The 25,663-nt window shown below is 49.5% G+C and overlaps 2 protein-coding genes across 2 annotated transcripts in view; both read right to left on the bottom strand.

Annotated features, from left to right (window-relative positions):
• Window positions 1-2,208, bottom strand: part of Tac3 (tachykinin precursor 3) — a 6,588-nt gene extending 4,380 nt beyond the window's left edge. Inside the window, exons 1-2 of the mRNA XM_055612065.1 lie at window positions 2,022-2,208; window positions 1,399-1,517 (exon numbers count right to left, since the gene is read on the bottom strand). Of these exons, the coding sequence (XP_055468040.1) occupies window positions 1,399-1,512 (114 nt within the window). The 5' untranslated portion in view covers window positions 1,513-1,517; window positions 2,022-2,208. The remainder of the gene's footprint in view (window positions 1-1,398; window positions 1,518-2,021) is intronic.
• Window positions 2,209-6,807: 4,599 nt separating this feature from the next.
• On the bottom strand, window positions 6,808-23,207 carry Myo1a (myosin IA). Its single transcript, XM_055612061.1, has 28 exons — window positions 22,990-23,207; window positions 21,441-21,573; window positions 21,231-21,346; window positions 20,892-20,986; window positions 20,107-20,211; window positions 19,863-19,909; window positions 19,681-19,744; window positions 19,376-19,474; window positions 17,176-17,279; window positions 16,909-17,056; window positions 16,423-16,541; window positions 16,260-16,346; window positions 15,146-15,211; window positions 14,923-15,027; window positions 13,998-14,060; window positions 13,602-13,802; window positions 13,236-13,462; window positions 12,755-12,955; window positions 12,512-12,605; window positions 12,083-12,232; window positions 11,918-11,986; window positions 11,538-11,612; window positions 9,294-9,428; window positions 8,355-8,461; window positions 7,984-8,116; window positions 7,714-7,866; window positions 7,429-7,556; window positions 6,808-7,118 (listed from the first exon to the last, which is right to left on the bottom strand). Exons 2-28 carry the CDS (start codon window positions 21,552-21,554, stop codon window positions 6,992-6,994), a joined length of 3,132 nt encoding a protein of 1,043 aa, XP_055468036.1. The 5' UTR covers window positions 21,555-21,573; window positions 22,990-23,207; the 3' UTR covers window positions 6,808-6,991.
• Window positions 23,208-25,663: the final 2,456 nt, after the last annotated feature.

Raw genomic sequence — 25,663 nt, 5'->3', positions numbered from 1 at the left:
TGCTGCTGCTGCTGCTGCTGCTGCTGCTGCTGCTGCTGCTGCTGCTGCTGCTGCTATTAGGCAGTGCTTGTCTGGATCTCTAGAGTCCTAGCATCCTTGGACTGCTGTGTACACCCAGGACCCCTCATCCTCAGACACTGGGGAGAGAGATGGCCTCTTTTGTTGAGCAAGAGAGGCAGAGGGGTTTCCTTGTTGCCCCAGATACTGAAGCAGGCTTGTCTCTGAAGAACCCAGATAGTCTTACCACCCTGTGCAGCCCTGGTGTGTGTGTGTGTGTGTGTGTGTGTGTGTGTGTGTGTGTGTGTGTGCATGCGCTCTCTCTCGTTCTCGCTCTCTCTCTCTCTCTCTGCCCAGCACACAGCTTCCCAGAAGCCACTTTTTCCAAATTGTTCAAATACTCAGCCCACCTCCTGTAATGAGATGCTAAACAGATTAGAGCTGGAGAGGCAGCGAGACTTCACATACTGAATGTGTAATAAGTCCCACCTGTAATCATCTTGCAAGCATTTGTACCAATGTAACTGCTGTCAACCCTGAAAAGACTTCCTCCATGCACTCCCCCTACACCGACCCTGACAAGTTCTCTTTTTCTTAGAGGAACTTTGGAAATCCAGGCTCACCTTGGCTTGTTTTTTTGTTTTTGGTTTTATTTTGTTTTGTTTTATTTCCCGATGAAGCAGAGGCTAGAAGTAGGCAAGGGAGCGAAGAGAAGGGAAGGAGCTGAGCCCTTAAACATACCTGAGACTATGGGAGGTGGGTAGGCAGAGGGGAGAGAATCTGCATCTTGAAATTAAAAAAAAAAAAAAAAACACGTGTAGCTGATAGATGAAATAGCATAGCACACAGGGGGCCACTTGGGGGAGAAATTCTGACTGCATCTGGTTCCATCTAGGGAGAAGAGCTGTCCCTTAGCAAGAGACAGACCTGAGCCAGGCTACTGAGAACTTATGCACCCTCGCCTACCCACAGTGCCACTCACCATGTCACCAACAACTAACAACATAGTTCTTAATCTAAAATTTTTAAATGACAATATAATTATATTATTTCTCCCATTTTCTTTCCTTCTACCAGCCTATCCCATGTACTTCCCTTCATGCTCACTCCTCCTTTAATTGTTGTTATTATATATATATATGTAAATATATATATTTCTAAATACATAAATGCAAACTGCTCAGTCCATATAATGCTGAACAACATTTTCAGGGTACAAGATATCCAAGACACAGAGAGGTTCCCTGGAGACAATGGAAACAGGAGAGGACCAGAGAGATAGAGAAATTCAGAGACAAAATTGCCCAAACCCCAGCAGCCCACCGTCTTCCCTCCAGACAGACAGACATACAGAATCCTAAGTGTCCCTGAGGTACTAGCCTCTGTCAGGGTACACCTTACCTTACTGTGCCTCCTGCCAGTACCCCCATGCTCCTGGGACTCCTCACACACAGCCCCAAAGCTCCAAGCCAAGCTGAGGGCAAGGACGACCACAAACAGCATGCCGCTCCTCATGGTGCCTGAAGGATAAAGGTGAGGAGGAGAAAAGACACAGCTCGGTGGGAACACAGGAGGCCTTCCTGACCAGCAGTTGGGCACTGCCATGTTCTTCTATCCCCCAGCTCCCTAGTCCAAGCCCTGATCTGAAGAGAGGGAGATGCATCTCTGAGAAGGGAGTACATCATCTGGACTCAGCTTACGGATCCCCTATTAAACATCTCCCAGGGTCTGCCCCAACAATGAGCAATGGTGTGGCGCTGGGAAAGACACTGGTCTGTTTCTTTAGCTAGCTAAAGAGACCCTGGATTACTGTCTCACAATACTAGATAACACCAAGACTTACAGAAAAACTTTCTGACCTGCAGATGCCAAACATGAACCATTCTCCATCCTTCGGGCACTTTCTGATATCCTTCCTGGTAGCCTGCTTGCCCATCAGAGGCTGCCCTCTCCTCTATCCCCTTCTGACTCTCACCCCTTATTCTTGGTGCCTCAGTCCACCACAATGTCCTCCCAGAACCTACTTGTGGAGCTGGATGGATGGCAAGATCAGGGATCCGGCTGGTGCTGCTGCAGAGAGAGAAACAGGAGTGCAGGGGGCTTTGGAAGGAACCAGTCCCAGCTCCCTGATAAAGGTTCTGGGAGGGTTTGGGGGAGTCGAGGGGAGGGGCTGAGAGTCACCAATCCCAGGGTGGCTGGAGGGGAGGAGGAAGGCTGGTAGGGGAGAAAATGCAGGCTGCAGTCACATACCCAGACACGTACCGCGCATGTACATACACACACACACACACACACACACACACACACACACACACACACACGCAGACCAGGCCCAGCAGTGAGCTAGAGCTGTCCAGCAGCCCACTTTCTGAAGGCACCCAAGGTAGGCACTCTATGGAATGCTGTTGTGATTTCTCACAAAATGACATTCCAGGTCTAGCTCAATAGGTGTGTCTCTTGGCCCTCTTTCTCATAACTCATCAGCTCCTCTCACTTTAAACCTGCAAGCTTGACTACTAACCTGGAACAGCTCAGAAAAGCGTTTCTGTCCCTGACACCACCAAGACATCTGGGGCTGAGGCCCCACTTAAAGACCGGGGGTGAAACTGGCTCCCTCTGCTCCCCTCCCAGCAGAAGCTCTTCTGTCTCTTGGTCCTCCAAGAGAGGACTCCAAGAGAGTGCTGGACTGAGGACAAAGACTCCCTCACCTCCCCCTAATACCACCAGGGCCACATAGTCCCATCCTCACCCTTCTCCTTCCTGACTCTGAATGAGCTGCCTTGGCTGCCTGGAGTTTTATTTCCCTCCCTCCTGCTATGGTCTGAGAGAAGGGACAGACCATGGCTGTGCTCACCCTGCTTCATGACCTTGTCTCTCGGTTGCCTCCCTTTCCCCTCAAAGCTCAGACATCTTCTTCTCTGACCCTCCCAACCCTGGTTTATATCCCACCCAGATGAAGGGGATGTTCTGTAGGTTTCTCAGCCTGGGAGAGACCCAAGGGAGGAGAGAGCGCCAGGGTCAGAATTAGAACTCAGAGAGGGCCAGCCATGCTCTGGCAAAGCTGTAGCTGGGACCTAGCCGTGGGGTTTGGAGACACACCAGGAGCTTAGATATACAGTAGGCATTTGATTTTCCTCACCTACACAATGGAAATAAGAAATGCATCCATTTTTTTTCTGTTTAGGAAATTGAGGCTAGGGAGGTTCAACGACTCACTCCCGCACACACAGCTACCAATTAGTGAAGAGCTGCAATCCAGGCTCTTCACACCCTAAGTCTCTCACTCTGTTTACCTCACTGGTATGTTGACCTTTGAGGGAAAACATTTGCTCTTCCACAGGACACAGACAGCCATCTTTCCAAGTCTGGGAGATTTGGAAACATCAACCCTTTTTACATCTTGAGATGAGGACAGTGTAGTGTGTGCCCCCTATTTACCATAAACTCCTTCTCTGGTCACCCTATTCAAAATGGCTACCACCCCATGCTCCGTTCTTCCAACATGTATTATATACAGCATGCTGAGATTATTATTGTCTCTGCCAAAGACACAAAGCCTAAGCATCTTAAGAACAATAATTTTGTCTGTTATTGTGACCTTCACCCTATAGTATTTGACATATCACAGATGCTCAATAAAAATTTATGAAAAAGAAGGGAGGGGACAGTGGCACACACCTTTAAACCCAGCACTCGGGAGGCAGATGGTTTTCTGTGAGCTCTAGGCCAGCCTGGTCTACAAAGTGAGTTCCAGGACAGTCAGGGCCTTTACACAAAGAAATCTTGCCTCCAGAAAACAAAATTATGAAAAAGGAAACCAGAGCCAAGGTGTGTGTTTATTTTTAATATCCACCCTCAAGAGCATCTCAAGTGCTAGCTGTGTCCTGAAGTCCTTCCTCCCCACTCCACACACCCTGGGACTTGGGTCATAGAGACAGAAAGTCACCCTTGCTGCACAGAGTCCCATGTTTACCCCAGAATGTGGGCAACAGCTGGGTACCAAGCTCTTCACAATAGAAGCAAATAGGGCCTCATTAAAAGCTTCTCATTGCCCAGTTAATTGCAGGACTGTGTGGGCAAAGACCATGGGCCAGCACCCACCATGAGCATTTGCAGCAGTGAGAAAGAGAACTGGGATACTGTTTGCATGCAAATGGTTCCTTAAAGAAGCCCAGGTCCTGTCCTACATGGCTCCCCCTCCTCCTCTCCTACCTAGGGACAGAAGGCCAAGCTGGGCAGGCCATGGGAGTTGCTTATACAAGAGCAGATGTGAGTCCAAAAGCCTGGTGGCCTCTCCCTGCAATACAGCCACCCCTATCCCCAAGTCCTGACATCAGGGAAGCAGAGCTCCAGCAAAGGTCCACCATGAATAATGTCCTTTGATGATGCTGTAGCTTACAGAGGATGGCAGGAGTCGAGGCTGAGAGGGAGCTGATCACCCCTTGATCTCTGGGATTAATAAAGACTTGAAAGAGCTGGTGCTGACCCATGTTGGAGAGGTGGTGAGGGAGGGAGGCATTAGGGAGCTGGAGCAGGCAGCTTCATTTTGCCCACAAACCATATGCAAATAACATGTGAAGTGTCTGTTGCTGCTATAGAGCACCTAGGAGGGTCCCCCCCCCCCATTTGAACATTTCTTTACTTGAGGCACACCTCAGGTGCTTCCACCATAGAGAAGACAGTACATAAAGTCTGGGGTCTGCAGCAGCAGGCACCCCATCCGGGACCCCACTGTGTGTGCTCAGTTATACAGAGGTGAGACGAGACAGCCATTCTCTAAGGCACATGCTTGTGTCCACAAGATGACATGTACTTGGCCACCATGTACTCCATGTGGAGAGATGATGAGGTGAGAGTGGGGCTGGTCCACACGTGACACTGGAGAGGGAAGGACGGCAGTTCTCAGTTCTCTGATCAACCGGTACCTGCAAATTAACAGAACTAGGAAGAGGCCCTGAGGGCATGGAAGAGGAATGCCTGAGCTGGATTAAGCTGTGAGGCCCCTAAGAGGCTCCTTAGTTGGGGAGTCAGGGCTGACCAGGATAGACTGGGACCCTCTGAGGTTGAAGCAACCTACAGGTTGAGAGTGCTGGCTGTGCTAAGGCAGAAAGCTGGGTGAGGCAGGGACTGGGGGCAGAATCCTGACTCCCATCACGAAAATGTCAATTCCAGCCCTTTTCCTTAGGTGGGAAAATGGAGCCCCAAAGATTTCAGGACCCAGAGCTCCAGAAGAAAGAAAAGGCAAAAACAGGAGAGAGGAAGGGGAGACAGCACAGGGGTGATGAGCCTTACCCATCTGCATGGTAGAAGAATGGAGGCCCAAAACCTGTTTGGCCCTCCTCATCCCTGCCCCCACCCAGGGAGCTGGCAGCTCCCTCAGCCCTGGGAAAAGAAAAGCAGGATAGGAGGAGCAGCTGCATTTTGTCCTGAAATTGCTTCTGAAAATGACCAGACACTTCACTGGGAAAGTGACGACAATTTGGGCCCTGGGAGCAGGAGATGAGGCAGAGAGCGGGGGCGACCAGGCTCAGGTCACCACCCGCTCCCAGTCAGACAAGATTTTCTGATTCTGAGAAGTCAAGGTTGGAGTTGTCATTTGGATAGGGGGAGGCTAGTCAGAGCCTGAGCTATCCCTCCTCCAGACCCAGCCCCCACAGGACAGGCTGTAGCCTCTGTCTGCCCAGGTTATTCCAAAGCTTGGTCTTAGGCTCAGAGTGAAAGAGAAGAGAGAAGAGAGGGAGGAGGAGAGCGCAGGAGGAGAAATTAATCTGCAGCCAGGAAGAATAGTTAATCGGGTCTCCCCGCCAGCATGATTACTTGGGCCCGTGAGCTGCCTGCTGATAAGAGGCTGCAAGGGACCCCAGCCTCAGAGCTCAGTGGAGGAGGTAGGGAGGAGGCACAGAGGGTGGAGCCTGAGAGAGGAGGAAGAGGCTTCCAGAGACAGGAACAATGGCAGCCCTCACTAACCTCTCCCTGAGTGCAGATCTAAATTTCACTGCTATGTGCAGCATGTTCCCCAAAGATAGAACGGGGTGGTGAGACAAGATGGTCTATGAGAAAAGGGAAATAAAGGACAGTAGGAAAAGCTATAAAGCAATGGCTTTCTACAAAATATTACATATTAACATTGTCAAAGCCCACACAAATAGAGATAGTGAGATGGCATGGCACAGTCCGAGACTGAGAGAAAACAATGACACAAAGAAAATGAAGGAAAGGACTCAGTCCTGGAGATGCTCATGCTTGAACTGGGGGAGTCTGCCCCTGTCCAGGGCTGCCAGCTGGGGGTCACAGCCGTGGGACAGTGACTAGTAGCAGCTTGGCATCTAAAGGGCATGGCAAGGAAGTGGGTTTCTGGGAGGCAGCTGTGATGCAGCCCATCTCTGGAACACAGGATGATGGAGATCCTGGGAGCAGGGTCCCGCATACCCTGATTTGCCTCAGCTTTCATGAACCCTCCAGCCTGACACTTCTTTTCAGGGTACATCTCTCAGGAGCCCACTCTCCAAGACAGGCATCCTCAGATCTTCCTTCCAGGGACACATTTAATGAATCAGCTCATTGGCCACCTGCGACCTGAGCCCTATCCCAGCATCTCTAAACTCCGCCAGAGCTCAGCCGGTCAAGGAGGCCAGAGACAATTCCCTCCTTCTTCTTATTGTCTGTGCAATCTGGCTTCCAGAAGCCTAGGGGAACATATAGCATGGGGGAAGGGATGGAGGCCCAAGCATAGCTGTGTAAAAATCAAAGTCAAGTAAATAAATAAGTGTATGTAAGTGAGCAAACATGGACCAGACAACACCACCCAGACCTTTTTGAACCACATGATTTATTAGTGGGCAGATGGGCTGAGGCTGGGAGGATGCTATGTTTGGAGAAAGATTCTGGAATGACCCAGGGAACAGAAAGGCCTCTTCTCTAAGTCCCACCTCATGGTCAGAAGAGCTAGACACAAAGCAGGAAGGAGCTGTGTCTCCAGGAGGCTCCAACCTCCTCACTGTACAGTCACCTCCATGGAGTGACTCCCCTTCTTCTTGCAAATCAGCTTGCTGTTCCCATTCCCCCCAGGGCCTTGAATAACCTTGACAGCCACACTGCTGTTCTTGAACCTCACTGAGAACCTGGAGGGAGAGGAGACAGAGAAACTGAAGCTAGCACCTCTGTCCTCTCAGCTGACTCCTGCATTTGTAGGTGACTTCTCTCCATGGGCGGCGGCACCCCCACCCATCTGATGACTCAAGACCTGAGAGAACTTGGTGCACAGAGTCCCATGTGAGGTGAGAGCAGTGTGGACAACACTAAGGAAAACCTATGAGCCCTGACCTGACACAGCCTGCTTCACTTTCTGATTGCATGAATTTCCTGGTCACAGTGACCAGGAGTCTGGTCATCTGTCCCAAGCTGTCCCTCATCACCAGCTCATGGCCTTACTTCTCAGTCACAGTGACAGCAAGCTGCCTCTGTGTGGCATCCAGCACAGCTTGGTACATTTTTGTCAGCAGCTCAATCACATGGTCACTGACTAGCAGGATGTCCCCCTTGGAGCTTGCCGAGGACATCTTAGGAAGAGGGAAAAAAAATAGGAGAGATTATTTTCTTTCTTGCGAGCAGGCTGAGGGACATCAAAGACCCAGAGTAAGAAGTTTAGCTCCAGCATATCCAGCCCACCTCAGCCCCAGGATAACCACTCCAGAGACCCTGCCTGTGCTTACACACCTCACTCAGATGCAAACTAAAGAGCCCATCCTGCAGGCTGGTGACCGACACCCCAGCCACATTCTCCAGTCCAATGACAATTTGGGCCTGGGACTTCTTGGCATCCGTGAGAATCACATGCTTCTTGGTCAAGAGGAGAATCCGAGCAGATATCTACAGAGGAGACAGGAGGATGAGGACAGGCACTCCCACCCCGCCTCCACACCCCCAAGGCAGAGCAGAAGCAAAAGGCCGAGGGCCATTTCTCTAAGTCAGTGGGTGACTCTTTACCTTGCCATTGCCACGGTTGACCTTCTTCACAGTGTCTGCCGCCAGAATAGGGCCTTCCTCCCTGCCCTTCAGCTTCTGCAGCCTGGGGTTCCCCTGCAGCCCAATGTAATCACCACAGAATGGAATAGGGACACTGAGGGCACAGGAGAGGTATGCTGTGAGAACAAGGCCCTCCCTTCTACTGCATCCTGTTTCAGTGATATTGTCCAGGATCAATGCCGTTGGCACCAGTGGCCCCCACACCTTCTGGGTCAGGGACTTAAAGAAGGGCACAGCCAAGTGTCTCCAGTTCTCCCAGGGAGCTCTGATGCGAACCCAAGCTTGAGAGGTGTCATGTGACAGAAGAGGCTACAGTATTTGGAGGCCCTCACCTTTGGGGGTAGGACGCCTTCTTGCCCTTGAACAGTTCACTGGCGCACAGCTTTTCCCTCAGAGTCTGCACCTGCTTTGGGGACAGCTGATCTCGGAACTTCTTGCACTGTGAGGAAGAAGAAACTCAGAGCATGGAGGTAAGAAATGAGAAAAGGGGGCTGGAGAGATGGCTCAGTGGTTAAAAGCACTGTCTGCTCTTCCAAAGGACCTGGGTTCAATTCCCAGCACCCACATGGGAGCTCACAACTGTCTGAAACTCCAGGTCCAAAGGGTCTGACACTTTCACATTACACAAAATAAAATTAAATAAATTGTTTTTTGTTTTTTGTTTTTTAAAAAAAGAACTCTTTTCTTTTCTTTTTTTTTTTTTAAAGAAGTGAGGAATGGGGTTATGAGGACATGAGAGGGGAAGAAGGACAGATGGGAAATGTCAGCAACAGGGCACAGAACAAGTGAGGGAAGCAGAAGGAACGAAGGGATGTTGAAGGGAAACAGACACGAGCAAATGCAAGCCCTACAAGAGCACGTGCCGATCACATAGGACCAGGCTTGGCCTGGATTGGCATCCTATAGTATTTCCTGAATAAAAGAACAGATGGCATTATGATGTAAACTGAAGCAAGCCAGACACAGAAAGGACAAATATTATGTGGTCCCCCACTAACAGGAGCTTGCTATAATGGTGAGTCACTGAAACAGAGTAGACTATAGGTTATGGGGAGGGAAGTCAGGGCTAAGGCCAAGAAGAGAAGCATGGCATGGTTCGTGGCACCAACTTTGCAACACCCTGAGCACACTTACTGCCAGAGTCCCAACACTTAGACATGAGGACATAATAGATGTTACTTCAGGTATACTTTGCCCCAGTAACGACAAAAGGAATGAGGAGGAAAACAAGGGAGGAGGGTCGCATAGAGAAGGGAGGTGCCTGGCCTCACCTTCCACTGGTGGAAGAGTTGCTGCAGCAACTGGTTGGCTGTGTTGAAGCACCTGTAAGGGGCTGCTGGCCACATGCTGTCCAACACTTTGGCGGGTGGCAAATTGTTCTTCAGATTCAAGAGAAATTTCTGTGCCTGGGTTGAAAGCAGAGTGTTAGGAATGGCATCATGAGAAGAGCCACTCTCAGGCAGGCAGATCAACACCCACTCCAGAGGAAAGCACGCCTGGGGAGAAGAAGGAACGGAGCTGAAGAGGTGGCACAGAACTGCCTCTAGAGTCTTGGTCGGTGGGTGCCATGCTTCAGGGCTGTAAGGGCAGACATGGCAAGCGGCAGGACATGCCAGCCTGACTCCTAGGGCAGTGAGGTGGGGCGATGAACACCAAAGCTAGTCTCTCTATACTGTCCTCTGGCTTTCTTTTCTCTCAGGCCTTTGAATGGCCTACAGCTGGGGCCATTTTCTGTGTTGGTTATTGGATAGACACCAAATCTACCCTCCCCTCTAATTAATGGTGCCTCAGCCTGCCATTCAAAGCCCTGTTCTTGGAGCCCAGGGTCATATGCCGAAACCCTCTGCACTCCCAGTATTCCAACCTTGGCACAGCTCTCCCTTCTTTGCACTCAACCTACTTCTTACTGATCTGATAGCTCAACTCTGCCCATGGGACCCTGCCCAATCTGTGAGCTGCAGCCTGAAGCCCCAACCCACTTGATGTCCCAGGATCTCCCATAATACCTTCTAGCCCATAGGCTTATAGTGCTAAATTTTCAGAGTTCAAGCCCTCCTAGAGCCATAGGCTACCCAAACTTCACTTAGAAACACAATCTTAGGCAGTGACTAGAAACTTAGAGAGCAAATGCTTTACATCCCAATTCTACCACTGACCAGCTACAGGGCTTGGGGCAAATTACTTAGCCTCCCTAAGTTTTAGTTTGTTTTGTTTTGTTCTTTGAGATACGATCTCACAACATAGCTCTAGCTGGCCTGGCACTTTCTATGTAGACCAGGCTGGCCTCTAAGTGCAGGAACTAAAGGCGTGCACCACACACCTGGCCCAAGTCTTAGTTTTTTAACCTATCAGATTGGAGAAAGTAGAGGGCCTATATAACAGGGCTGTTAGAAGTCTTGGAGTCAAGCATGGGAAGATGAGTGTAGCATGTTGCCAGCGTTCAAAGGTGATGGCACTAGATTAACGGCCATAGCAGCTTGTCAGAAACACAGAGAGAACAAACAACCCAGGATTCTTGGAGTGAGATTTATTAAGCCACACAGCTCCTGCGTTGACATTCAGCAACTGCCTGAGAAAGCACAGGTGGAAGAAAAGCTGGAAGAAGGGACACTCAGGAGATAAGCGCAAAGTCAGATAGAGGGCTTCAGGTGTCTAGTGAGACAGCACAGACTGTGGAATGAGACAGGATGTGGTGGAGCCAGCCCAACAGGCCTAGCTAGCATGGGGCCAGGGAGGAGGGGGAAGCGAAGGCAGAGGATGCCAGGAGACCTCAGCTTCAGAACTCCCACCCCTCCCCAGCCAAGAAGTCTGGGCTCTACAATGGCAAAGAGGAGTTCCAAATGAAGGCACCTCATGCTCAACTGAGCAGACTTGGTGAGGGTGCAAAGAACTAACAATCCAGTTCCCCGAAGCTAGCCACACCTTCCTGCCACCCTCGGGTTAATGCCCCATGTCTCCTTCCTATCTGGCCTTTCCCAAGGCTTTACTGGGGTCCTGGTCCTTCTGTAGCTTTCACAATACCCTCTCAGAAGTGCCTCCACTATCTGGCAGACATCCTGCAGGAAGCTTCCAGCCCCCCTTCCCCTTCCGCACCCCCCCCCGTCAGTTCCCCCTGTCAGAGATGGCCCTCCTCACTTGCCTGGGGGTTAATAGGAGATATGGGGGAGGTATGATTCCTTCCACCTCAAAATGGATCTTAGGAGGCCAGGCTAGTTAACCCTGTGTGTCCTCATGTCCACTTCATAAGGAGGCTAACCCCAGCCAGTCTCTCCCTAAGTCTGTGCCACGGCTCAGGTGACAATGCCAGAACTACTCCCCAGCCCAGGATGCAGACAGCATCTACCTGAGCCAAGTGATGTGACTCTGGCCATGACCGCCCGAGCCTGCTCCCACTGTATGATGCTCCATCCCATACAGTGAGGAAGCTCCAAGGGAAAGCTTGGAATCACTCCCCATCTCCCTACATGACTGTCCCAACTCCTTTGGCCCACTTCCACCTCGGCCCCGGCACTTACTATGCTCTTATAGATAAAATTTGCCAAGGTGAGGGCAGCGCCTGACCGGAAGTATTTTCGGTAATTCTTGCGGGCCTAGCAGGGATGTGAGAGGAAGAAATCAGCATGAAGACAGTCTAGAAGAGGTTCTGCTATTTTGTTTTCAACCAAAGTACAGTCAGAAAAATAAACGAACAAACAAACTAAGGGCTGAGAGTATAACAGGAAAAATGAAGTCACCTACAGCTAAGGCAGAAACACACCTAGACTCACACACTGGTCTCCTGGAAACACATCCACAGCCCAATAGGCCAGAGCTATTGGACAGTCCGGTGTCGCTTTAGGAGCTCTTTCTCACAGTATGAGGCACAACCCAACAGAAGCCCTCTGCCCTTTGTTACCTTCCACCCTCTCACAAAAGCCTGGATCAGCAGCACTGATGCCTTTATCTTCCCATACTGCTTCTTTTGCTGTAGGAAACACAGGCACTGTTAGAAAAAGCCACACCCTAAACCACATATCCCTGCAACAGGAGTGCCGAGCTGGTGTTTAGGAAGTGGCAACACCTTGTTGCCGCGAAACCAAGCGGAGATGAGGATCTGACTCTTCCGCATCTGTTGGTAGTGCGTCCGACAGCGCCAGCCCCGGTAAACCTTCTGTATGAGGGTGGCCAGCTGCTGAAGCTTCATGCGCCTTTGCTCCTCCAGGTAGAAAAGCTGGGGGAGGAGGGTTGCAAAAAAGGTGTTTGCTCTCTCCTCCTGTACTACACCGGATGGAGGCTCCCCAGCCAGCACCCAAGACTGCCCCCTCCCGCCTCGCCCCCTCCCCCGCAGTGAGCTCCTAGCCTAGGGCAGAGAAGGTCCAGCACTCAGCCCCAGGGTGTCACCTCCCTCAGGCACCATCTAGTCCTGCAGTGGATGAAGCCTCCCTTGCTGGCCTTTCTCAGAGGCTCCAAATTCCACCCCCCACCAAAGGCAGTGCACTTCCTGACTCACCGTCTTGGGGCTTCTGATGAAGATCTTTGTCTTCCCATAGGCCAGCTCCTCTGGCAACACAGTCAGAGAGCCCAGGACCTTCTCCACACCTTCCCTACAGGGGTGGATGGGGGAGCGCTACAGAGAGGTGTGACATCTCCCAGCTCCTGCAGCCCTGTTGAAGAGCTGTGGGTTCATTTTCCCAAGACCTCATCACCCTGCTTCAGCAGGTTTTCTCAGCCCCTTCTCCTGCCTGGGTCTTACCGATCTCCCTGACTCCAGTGAGGCCAGGTGCTGCGGCTCAGCAGTCGGTACCTTTCAAGGAAAGGCTTGTAGCCCTGGCGGTGTGCATAGCCAGCCCTGCGCACCCGAACATTCTCCAGCAGCCCCAGGTATCGAGTCTGAACCATCACCAGCTCTGAGGAGAACTTGCCTTGCTGCTGCTGGCCATTGGGCTTTATGCACCTGGTAATGAAGTTGGGAGGACACAGGCTCAAAAGCAGACACCTCGTCAGTGAAATGTCCTGGTCTCCACATGCCTACTCCCCACAACCCCCTGAGGTGAAAATTTCAATAGAAATGAAAGAATACCCTCTCGGCCTTCCCAGTTTTACTCTCCTCTAATACCACTTGGTTGGCCACAGGATGCTTGGGTCTTCATGTGGGCAGAGATTCCCCAACATGCTCCACCATGCATGGACCCCAGCCCACATGGAGGATGCTCCCTGGGTGCCCTGCTTTTCACCTGATGTAGTTGGGGTTCTTAGAATACAGGTTCTTCATGAGTATGGAGACCGAATTCTTAAATTGGGCCCCAGCAGTTGGGGGACGTTTGAGAGACACTTTCTTGGGATTGCCCTCTGGAAACAAGGACCGAAGGAGGGGATGCTGGGCCTTCCACATTGTTTGGGATAAGTCTCGGAAGAGTAGGTCATTATTCTTGTCGATGAAGCTGGCCACATTGTATGTCACCTGCAGAGAAGCAGCCATGGTTTCAGACCCCATGCCCTTCTTCTAGCACTGGACTTCCCAGTATGACCAAGAAACATTCTCAGTTACCGCTTCTGTACCCACCACTGCCTTTGGCTTCCACACAGCCCTACCACATCACCTTGCCCGCATAGTGGCAGATGCGGAAGCAGCTGAGGCCCATGGTGTGGTCGTACTGGCGCTGGGCATTCTGGGTGACTTTGCTCTCATAGTGACTGTGCTTAGAGAAGAGCTGGTTCAGCTTTGCTAGGAAAGTGGAGTCGCTGACCACTCCAGGTCTCAGACACTCCTCATCCAGCATGGCCAGGATGCCTCGCTGACTCTAGACCAAGGTAACAAGATCAACATAACCTTGACCTGGTCCTTCAAGATGTCCAAATCATCACTGCTGTCCCCTCAACCCTTCTCCATCCTTGTCCCTCTTGCAAGAGGGGAAAGGGAGAGTGGGAGACAGAGAAAGGAGATGTTCAGGCAGTCTAGAAAGGGAAGTCCCTGAGGTGACAGAACAGCTGCTCACATGCTCAATGAGGTTGCAGATGATGCCATTGTCAAAGTAGTCCACCTTTGTCCATGGGATGCCCTGGCAAAGGGAGATATCGGTTACAGAAACAAATTCCAGAAAACCTTAAAAGACCTCGCCAGATGCAGGCTCTCTTTAGTGACCCTACAAAGGAACTTTGGAAAGGCTAATCATTCAAGAGGTCATTGGTTTCATTCAGTTCACAACTCATCCCTTCCATGTTGGTGGAGAAAAAATGATCTGTGAAACAACTTTTTAAATGTCTTTCCTGCATTGTAGCAGTATTTCCTGAGGCCCTGCTGCAGACAAGGGCTCTTCAGCTCACAGGGATCAATCTCTGGGAGTCTTTGTGAGTGAGACTTGGCTGCTCACACTTGGCAGTGGACTGGCTTAATCTGAGAGCTTTTCTAACACCTAGCCATGGGATGCAGGGGCTTATACTGAGTCAGAGAAAGGGTGTGAAAACTGGGCACCACAGGGCACTTCTGATGAGTCTAGAATAATGCAACTCTAACAGCAGACAGCAGCATCAGCCAGTGCCTGGGGGAGGCAAGGGATTCTGACATGTTAGAGAAGGGAATGGAAAGGGGTGTGTAAGGTAAGAAGCCCAGGAGAAATATCCTCAGTTTGGTCTCAATTTGTCTCTCAGTCGACTGTCAATTCACTCTCATCAGGACTCTCCACACACAAACAGCCCTCCATCCATCTGTCCCCGTCTAGCCTGGCCTGGAGAAGAAAGCTGGGCACATGGAAGATGGGAACGGAGCACAATGTTGGGGTGACAGTAATACTGAGCGCTCAGCTGTGAGAGAGAAACACTTTTCCCCCTGTGTTCTCCTCTGGGGACAACTAGAGGGAAACTGTCATCAAGAAGAAAGGCATACATCTGGAAGTCCCTGAGCAAAGCAAGGAGGAGGCTTACTTCCCTCTTGTACTCCTCTTGTTCTTCCTTGAGGGTCAGCTCTAGGAACACTTGCTGTAGTTTCTCATTGCAGTAGTTGATCACGAACTGCTCAAAGCTGTTATCCTAAGTGTAAGGAGGGAAGCTCACTTCAGACCCTTCCCCTCATAGCTCTCCCTCACCACTGGAAGCCTGTCCCCCTAACAGGGAAGCAGGACATTGAGGTTGTCTGGTGCTTTCTCACCTCCAGTATCTCAAATCCATAGATATCCAGGACCCCCATAACCTTCCTCTTCTCCCCAGTGCCCACCTGAAGAAGAGGGAGGGGTAAATATAAGGAATGGAGCACTGCGCACACCAGGTGGATGGGACTGGAGTAGGGGCAGACAAAATCATAACACACTTGAACAGGTTGGAGAGCAACTTTGGTATCACTGTCTCTACCCCTCAGGTATTGGCCATCCCTCACATTTTATTATTATTTTTTTTATTTTGTTTTGTTTTTTCAAGATAGGGTTTTTCTCTGTAGCCCTGGCTGTCCTGGAACTAACTCTGTATACCAGGCTGGCTTCAAACTCACAGAGATCCACCTGCCTCTGCCTTCTGAGTGCTGGGATTAAAGGTATGCGCCACTATGCCCAGCTACATTTTAACATTTTATAAAAGAAAATCCCGTGCCATTTATAACCTTATGTGATTAGTTCTATTTTCTAGAGGGGAAAAAAAATCAAATCTTAAAAGAAAACAGCATTTATCCCAGACTAGATTTAAATCTCATTTAAATCTGGGGCCTTTCACCTTCAACATAGATGGTCATGAACAGCTTTACTGAAGCTGGGCTGTAGCTCAGCAGTGAAGCCATGCTTAACATGAATGAGATCTTTTGTTGTACCACCCCCCCAAAACCAAAAAGAAAGAAATATTCATTTATTAACTGCTGAGCCACCTCTCCTGCCCTTCTGTTTCTTTTTTATGACTGAGTATTCTAATGCAGATATACCACACTTTGTTTATCTAGTCATAAACTGATGAACATGGGTTGTTTCTACTTTTGTAGTATTATTTAGTTATGTATTCATTAACTTATGTAGTACTTTGTAGAGAAACAGTATTCACATAGCCATGGATGGCCTTGAACTCACTGTGTAGCTAAGTTGGCTGAGACTTCCTGATCTCCCCAGCTTCCTTTTTTGGCTATCATGTATGGCTTTCCTACAAATGTTTGCATGCAACATTCTCTTGGATAGATGTCACTGAGAGGAAGTGCTGACAAATGGACACGCTTGTGTAACCATGTACATCCTTGTCTGCAGTCAGTGCTATGAAGCAGGCTTTGGGAAAGCGCATTGGCCTCTCACCTTGATGCTCTCATTGATGCGATTCACTATCCAGTCAAAGAGGCGGCTGTAAACATTCTTAGCCAGGGCATCCCGAGCATACTGAGCCTGGGTGTGGGACAGTCTCATTAATGCAGCAGCCACAGAGCAGTCTCAAAGTCAGATCCTTCAGGAGGGCTCTTACCTGCGAGACATTCAGCTGTGTGACCACCTTCTCTTTGGCTGTCTCCACGGTTCTTGAACACAAAGCTCTCTCCAGGTCCACCGAGTTCATGCCCATCATCTCCCCGATCTCCTGAATGCCTAGCATGACAAGAAGTACCATATGGCCAGAAAGGGGACCTCATCTCAGCGTGTATCTGTGTGTGGGGTGCCGATCAGCAAAGCTGCCTGGGTGACTAGTGACCCACTTTGGCTGGGAAGTCACTGCAGTTGATCCAGGAAGAACGGGGCACACCGGCTGTACTTTCTACTTTCCTAGAGAATCTCCTGTCAGATTGTCGTATCTCAGAAGATTCAGCTAAGGTTCTGAACGTCACAGATTGAAGCCTAAAATTTTCAGAAGCTCATTCCGAAGATGAATCATCAGTAAGTCTCTCTGGAGGAAACTGCAGGACTAGCCAAAGCCAGTCATGTTGGATGTAGGAGACTCAGAGCCAGTGGTACCAACCTTTCCTATCACAGATGCCACAAGATGATATCCCATTGGCCTGGAACTCATCTGCCAGCTGCACGTTCCCCAGCTTCAGCACCAGAGCTGTGACCTCCAGTACTTGTCTGACCTCCTCCTCTGAGAACCCAATCACTGACATTGCACTCTTGGGAAGAAAGCAGAAATGAAGCTGAACTGGTGGGGCCAGCCACATGCCTCTATTCACAAACCCTGGGTTCAGTGGATGGCCTAAGGGTCCAAGCCTGCCCCACGCTGGGCACTCACCTGTACAGCCCTGAAGTTGGAGGCATCATCCACGCCGTTCACTCTGGACACTTCCCCGTTCAGATAGGTGTAGCCACTTGTGTCCTGCTCAAGCTTTAGGGACTCTGGGAGGGCGAGCATAGAGGAAAAGAGTCAGCACCTGCTCTCTAGAGCATACAGCCTGGCTCACGGCCTGGGTCATGACCCTGGGTCATGTTTTAGGTTCATCCCTTGTCTCCTTTGCTTGGGGATAATAAATTTCTATGATGATAAACTAACTTTTAAAGTGTTTTTTGGGGTTGGATATTAATACCTGTTAGAGAATTCTACAAGAGTCTCATGAATTTTTATCCCCACCCTCAGAGTTCCAAACAATGGAAACAATCAAGCAAATCTTGTCTCCTGCTCTGGCAAGAAGGTAAAGGAAGAAAGGAAAACACATATCTGGCCCCAGCTTCAACATCCTCTGCTGTGCCAATGTACCCAGTACCTGTTCTCCAGCCCTAATGCCTCCGCTGGATGGTTTTCTCCAATGCTGACTGCTGAGCTAAACAGCTTTCCCTTGCGGTGAGACTCTCCCTGCCTACATCAGGAGAGCTAACTTTTGAATTTTTTTTCTTCCCCCAAATGAGTGATTTTTATGTTGGGATTACTTCTTATCTCCATCATCTTTGTACCTGGTTGGCAAACAGAATTTTTTGTCATTTTAATAAATGAATCAAGGAAATATTCCAAGCTGTTTACCTAAGATAGGAAGAGTTAGGCTGATCATAGACTAGGTATGTCAGTTTTATTTTATGAAAATAATCTGAAAATCAGGGTAGTGAACCTCAAACTGGATTTTAATGGCAGCTTCCTCTAGCACAAAGGTTCCGAAATTGTGCTTATTAAGAAAGGCAAGGGGCTAGAGGGATGGCTCAGCAGTTAAGAGCACTGCCTGTTCTTCCAAAGGACCCGGGGTTCAATTCCCAGAACCCACATGGCAGCTCACAGCTATCTACAACTCCAGTTCCAGAGGATCTGACAACACTCCCCCCCAAACACACACACACACACTTACAAATAGTAAGTGTGAACACCAATGTACATAAAATAAAAAAAAAAAAAAAAAAAAAGAAAGTAAGCTGGAGAATGAGTCAGAAAACTTGGGAATACTAACACCAGGGAGATTCACCCAGACTCAACTTAGACTAACAGGTATGGACCAGACAGAATAAAACCCTAGTACGTGTGAGTCAGACAGATTGAACAGCACTAAGGCCATTAAGCCAAGAAGAGAAGGAAAAGACCTATGGAGGCTCCCGAACCATAGAGATTTCAAGGAGCAGAAATCAAAGAGACGGCTCCTGAGGGGCTAAAAATCCATGGTTCTCACAGCAAGAGGGAAGGTTGAGACAAACCCCATCAAGAACAAAGCCTCAGCAGATCACTGAATGACGCTCACCCATAGCCACCTACCCAGGAAAGGCAAGGAGAGCCACACCAGCCACTCCTATAGCTGACTACACAGGCTTACTGGAACCGTTCTACATTACAGGATGTCTGCTCATGCACCTGCCATCTCTACAAAACTTGAGTTCTTTGACAGGATCCTTGTCATACTCAGCTCACCATGATGCCTGATGGGGAGTTCAAGACATGCTTGATGAAGGAATGAATGAAAAAAATCTCTAGAGAGCTATCTAAGAAAACTGTGAGTTTTGAGGCTAGCCTGGTCTACAGAGTTAGTTCCATCAACAGAGAAACCCTGTCTCAAAAAACAAAAACAAAAACAAAAACAAAAACAAAGAAACAAAGAAAGGACAAAAAGAAAAGAAGAAAACCAGGGAAGGTCCTAGGTGAGGTAGATGAACGAGCCCAGACGCAGTTACCGAGGCTGTTGGAAGTCCTCGAACACTCACACATTCTGCCTACATTTCTGTGTAACTGTCAACACAACTCCTTAATGTGAGGTAAGAAGGAATGTAGCTGGGGATGAGTATCTTATACCTGACATCAGCTTGAGGAGGAAAGAACCAGGCAGGGCATAGGGATGAGGGCAGTGATGACACAGGAAGGCTCTCTGGCAACCCATACCAGCAAGGGCAGAGAGTAGAGTGGCCAGGGGACTCAGTCTCAACCCTGAGTCACAAGGTTCACAGGAGAGGGAAGGAGGCTTGAGAGAAGGGGGCCTAGGGTTCTAGTGATAGGACAGGGTGCAGATGCCCAGGAAGACACATACTCAGCAGCTGTGCGTCCGCCCCAGCCAGCAGGTGATAGAAGATATGGAAGTTCCTCTCCCCCTTGAGTTGTTTCACCACTCGGGATTTCTCAAGCAGATCTGAAAGAGAGTGAGGAAACATCCACCTGGGCGTCTGGGATACAGCATAACATCTCCCTCTAAGTCCGCCCTGAGCCCCAGTCTTCCCAAGGGTTGGAGAGGTTCTTGAAATCCAATAATCCTCCTGTCTGCAGAAGCAATGGGCAAAAAGGGACCAAGTCGGCGGTAGAGAGTGTTGGTGAGGCATATGGGAGGGGGACACATACAGTTGGTGATGACGCCGCCGAGGGGGGACCCTTTGAAGTCAAACTCGATATCCATGTATTTTCCCTTCAGAGAGAGACCAGAGAAAGCCTTGACTTCTCCTCTCAGCACCTGGGGTCTGTGCTGCCCTCCTCACTCTCAGCCTCCTCCCCCACACTCTTTCTGGGCATATGCGGTTACTCACAAATCGAGAGGAGTTATCATTTCGGATGGTCTTGGCATTGCCAAATGCTGTGGAAATAAAGAGAGAGGAAGTAAGGGGCTGAACGCCCCCCAACAGCAGGGATGGCTCCTTCTAATCTACTAACTAGTCACATGGTTTCCTATGCTGAAGGCAAACAGTGATTTTGGAAGAGTATCTAAGGCTGAGGGACTGTGGGGGGCAAAGGCAAGACAGGGATGGAGAGAGTAGAGGTCCAAGCGCTCACCCTCTAGCACTGGGTTTGACTGAAGCAGCTGCTCCTTCACAGAGTTCACCTGCTCTCCTTTCCCACAGACGGCGGCCACATAGGACATCACCAGCTTACTCGCCTCTGTGCAGAGAAGCTCTGAGTGCCTGGTCAGGGCATATCCACTCGCACCTCCCTTCATACCACGGAGTCCCCAGCCAGAACACACCCACTCTTACCCCACTTAACTCTGACACCTCATACCACTGGCAGAAATAAAGGCAGGAGAGACAGGCGGCTCAGTGGTTAAGAACACGTGCTACTTTTTTGTTTGGTTTGGATGGTTGGTTTTCATTTTTAGGTTTTTGAGACAGGATTTCTGTGTGCAGCCCTGGATGTCCTAGAACTCACTCTCCAGACCAGGCTGACCTCGAGCTCAGAGATCCGCCTGCCTCTGCCTCCTGAGTGCTGGGATTAAAGGCGTGTGCTACCACCACCCAGCTTGCTATTCTTGTGGAAGACCTATTTCAGTCCCCAGCACACACTACATGGCTCAAAAACACCTGCAATTCCAGTTCCAGAGGATCTGATCACCTCTTCTGCTTTCTGCAGGCACCTGCATGTATATGATACATTTGCATATATACTCAAGCATACACATATACACATAAAATAAATAAACCCCTACAAAATGAAGAAGAGGAACTAAAGAGGAAGTAGTGGGGATTGAGGATAGGCCAGCCAAGCAGGCCTGGCTTGGAAGAGATAAGGAGACAATTCCAGATGGGATTCTCTGGTTTCCCCCAAGCCAGCCACCTCCTCACCAGTCTTCCCAGCTCCGCTCTCGCCCGTGATGAGGATGCACTGATCTCGGTCCTGATCCCTCAGTGATTGGTAGGCCACATTTGCCAAAGCATAGCTTACAGGAAGGAAGGGGGCAAGAACTGACGTGAGACCAGCCCAATATAGCATCTTTCAATCCACAGCACTAGGTTCACCCACCCTCCTTATGTGGGCAAGATTAGGCAAGATGTGACTGGCCTAGGAAGGACTCTCAGGGGGAAAGGGATGCTGGAGAACCTCCTTTAGGGGAAGGGATGGGAGAAATGAGGATGCCTCGCTGACATATAGCTAGAGCTTTGTCGACCCTCCTCTTTACTCACATGTGAGGTTTCAGCTCATAAAAAGTATAGTCCCGGTATTTGGCAATGAACTCTGGGCCGTAGATAGGAAGCTGCTGGTAGGGGTTCACTGAGATCACCACATTCCCAATGTAGGTCTAGGGTCAGGAGGAGGGTGAAGCAAATAAGCTGGCAGCAGGGATATTGGAACCCTCTGGGTACCCCACAGTCTGGCACCCACAGTGGGCTCACATAAATCTCCTTGTTTCCATAACGAAGCTGCAGGTTCTTGACCAGAGACTCCTCATCCAGAGGTTCCAGGAGGACAAGGTCCTCCACCCCCACAGGACCATCCAGGAGAGGCATATTGAGAGGCTTGAGGATCCTAGCAGTAAACAGGGTAAATAGCTGCTGACTACTTAGGAGCTAAGGCCTGGTGGGAGGGGAAGAGGGCAGAAGGGCCTATGGGAGCCCTCTTCTCCCTCTCTGCAGGAGAGCCCTCTAGCCAGAAGGGCCTCTGAATCAGCCTGGCCAGCCAGGGAGGTGGAGGGTCCTGATCCCTGGCTAGAGGGTGGGATGGACATGAGATGGGGGTATCTTTGTCTGCCCACCTGGAGACAAAGTGGGCAGCAGTGGAGGAGCAGAACTGTGCCTAAGGAGAAGGCTGAAGGAAGTGTGAGCCAAGCTTTATTCCTCAGCCAGGTTGCGCCCTTCCCCCTGAGGGAGTGCTCCCTGGCTGCTTGCCCAGTGCTTGTATTCAACCCCTATTACAGTCACCTAAGCCCTTCCATAATGCCTGTCTCTGGTGGTCTCTCCTCCCTGTCATTACCACACTGACTTCATTTTCAGATGACACTGGATAAGGTGATAAGTTCAAGAATATAGTCAGTCCTCCCCAACATCTCTCCCTGGAGAAGATGGAAGCAGGCATGATTTTCCAGCGGCCAGGTCTCTAACTGACCCCCTTATTTGCCTTTCACTGTAAAATCTACAGGTTTCTACTCATCCCTATCATCTGCTGGACCTCATGAACCTTGCCTGAAGAGACACACCCCACTTTTTAGTAGCTGGTGGAACTGGCAAGGAGGTTTGCTACAGGGAGGGCTGTGGGGCTGGGCTGCATGCAGCAGGCATGTGGCAGGCGTTTCTGCAGGAAGAAGCAAGCTCTCCTCAGGCCGACAGAGTAGGCGGGGTGGCAGAATTAGTACAATGGTCACTGCCACTCCCAAGCAGCACTCTTAACACATTCCCTCAGTCTCCAGCTTCTCTGAACCTAGGGGCAAGGAAGTAACCCAGCTTTCCTTCTCTTCCATTCTGCTTTCTCCACACTCCAGTAACTTCCAAAATACGTAGGGCACAGTATGAATACTGGTAACAGCAGCCTCTAGAAAACATGCAGCATTCACCACAGGCCAGGAGAGCTCTAAACACTGTAACTTGGCAGTTATAACAGCCCATGAAGGAGATACTATTGTTATCCCATATTTTTCAGATTAAAGCTAAGTAGCCATGCATGGTGGCTTATGCCTGTGATCACAGTACTCAGGAGGCCAAGGCAGGATTGCCATCAGTTTGAGGCCAACCTGAGTAACCCCAGACCAATCAATCAGTCATACAAAGTATGATCCAGTCTAAACACACACACACACACACACACACACATACTCGAAGTCTTTGAAGCAGGGAAGGGTGTGAAGCAGACACATTTTTTTAGTTTGAATTAAGAGTATAATGACTTGGAGAAAGGAGAAAAAGATCCCGGAAGGAGCACTCCACAGAGACAGGTTAAGACAGGACTTACCCAACACTGGAAACAAGGGTGTACTTCGGTGCCCCTTGGAGAATGGGGTCCAAGTCTCAGTCTGACAGAAGAGTGTGAGACACAGACGGAGAGGTCTTAGTTACAGGAGCTGTCCATGGTGTCAGCGAAGCCGGGTGTCCTCTATCTGACCTCCCTCTGTGTTGCCTCCTCTAACCCAGGCTCCTTGTGCCACTCAGGCCAGAAGAGGCCACAGAGATGGCTGCTCAGCACAAAGTCCAGGGCTGTTCCTGCTCAGGGTGTGGCTCCCTTAACCCTTCACAAGCCCTTGAGTTCTGACTCCCTGCATTTAGGGAAAGGCTCTTTGCCTGGCTTTTGCTGAGGGGCTCTAATAGAGACAAGTTCATGCTCCACTATTCCAAGAACTTGGAATTAAGAGCAAAAGAAACAATTTATATCCAAGGAAAAGATTTTCCAAGAATTGGAAATTTTGCCATGGATGAAAGCAGGTTTGGGTAGGTAGGTGGGTAGGGTGGAGGTCTTCCTAGCAGAGAAACAGTATCACCCTTAAAGCTACCTTTTCTATCTTCCTGAGTATTACCAGGGTACTCAGATTACCTGGAGGGCTAAGTGACAAAATCCAAATCCTGTCCACTTCTCTTCCTTTAGGTGAGACCTCATCACTGAGACTCATAGATTAAAGCCAGAGCTGTGGCTCCTTACGCTTGCTTCGATCCCCCAACACACACACACACACACACACACACACACCACCCTGTGAGGTACTTGGCGCAGAAGCTCCATTCATTGTAAAGAGACAAAGCCATGCTCACGCGGCACCCATGCCACAGCCAGCACATCAGGAACCAGGAATAGGACACACTTCCTGATCTTGTCTAGAAAGATTGCAGCCTAAGTTTTAAGGTTTCTAATTTTAATCATTTCTCAGTAGGATACTAAATAAGACCCTGAGATGCTGTTTCCTGGGCATTAGCCCAGCAGAAATGGCTCCCTCAGACAGGTAAAAGCTTATAAAATCCAATTTCCCAAACATGCCTTCATCTACCCAGGAAAATTCCTTAATAGCCTGTGCCCCTGCCTCCAAGGCTTGCATAAAGAAAAAATTAGGTAATTCCATTTACTTAACTAACATGGAGACTTGATTTTCCAACTCTCAGCCTCTGCTGCTTGGTTCAAGGTCTGAGCTCTATGGCTCTCGAAGAAGCACTCTGCATAAGCCTGGTTCATCAGCAGTTCCGTTTTCAACCTGCCCTTACATAATTTATTGATTTACTCTATCTATTTGAAGGAAGGGAGGCAAGAAAGGGAAAGCTGAGTGGAAGTTGTATCAAAACATAAACCCCCATTACAGGGGGTAGGGCAGTATGATTGTATCAGAGCCAGGGTCACTACTGATCCCACTCTCCCCTGGACTCAAATAATACTTTCCCAGGACCACACCACACAAACCTCCATGGCTGGCACTAGAACCTGGGCCTTACATTCTCATGGCTAAGAGCCTGCACCCACTTGGAGTGCTTTTCTACCCAATCAATCATGTAAGTGCCTACTGCATGCTTTAAAACAAGATGGCTCTTAGGTTTGAAAACAATGGTATTAACAGTACATCTCCAGCTACCAGCCATACTGGCCTGCCAGGGACCCACAGTGGGCTCCTATATACCCAGAGGTGTGAATCTAGAAGCTGAGTGAAGTCACTGGCACACATGATGGCACACACATTTAATCCTGGCACTAGGGAGGCAGAGGCAGGGGGATCCCTCTGAGTTTGAAGCCAGTTTAGTCAACTATATAGGAAGCTCCAGGCCAGCCAGTGCTGTATAGTGAGACCCGGACCCACCCTCTACAAAGCAAACACTAGGAAAGACCTGGGTGGGGGGAATAACAAGTGGGTCACTCTAAGGTTACAATGTATCAAACACATATCCAAGGCAGCTGCTGGGATTTGCTTTCCAGACTCCGCGGAAGCAGTCTGGCTATTAGCTCACTCCTGTAATTACCCCTTCGTCTCTGATCTATTTTCTATTCCATACAATGGTTGTAAAGGAACTTGGTGAGATGCGGCCTCATCATGATGTGGTGGTGTTTAGACAACTGACTGTGCCAAACAAAGCCCAACTATACACTTAAAAGAGGAACTTTACTGTCTGTGTAACTTACATTCTGAAGAATATGGAAAGAAGATGAAAAGACAACTCCAATCCTTTGGTACTAGTTTCTGATAGTTGAGGGCAGCCATCTGATCACACCAATTCACTCAACAAGCCTCCCAGACACAGCCACTTTTTAAAGATGTTATAATTTAATACACTTGGTGTGGTGGCTCATGCCTGTCATCTCAGCACTCCAGAGGTTGGGATAGGAAAATAAGGAGTGCAAAGTCAACCTGGGCTATATGAGACACTGCCTCAAACCTCCTAGGATCCAAAACAGTAACCCAAAATATTCTCAGGATGGGGAGGTGTGGTTAAGAAGGAAAAAGGAAATACATATGAAACTGATGTAATTAATTATCAATTATCTGAAAGTATGTGAGTCAAACAAAAATGAACATTCTTTAAGAGACTCAGTGGGTAAGAGCGCCTGCTGCCAAGCCTGATGACCTGAATTTGATCCCTGGAATCCACATGGTAAAAAGATAAAACAAAGTCACACAAGTTGTCCTTTGATGCCCACATGTGTGTCACAGCATAAG

This window comes from Psammomys obesus, unplaced genomic scaffold, assembly GCF_907164565.1.
Source record: "Psammomys obesus unplaced genomic scaffold, mPsaObe1.curated_primary_1811, whole genome shotgun sequence".
NCBI classification, from domain to species: Eukaryota; Metazoa; Chordata; class Mammalia; order Rodentia; family Muridae; genus Psammomys; species Psammomys obesus.
This window is presented reverse-complemented; position numbering and strand designations above follow the sequence as displayed.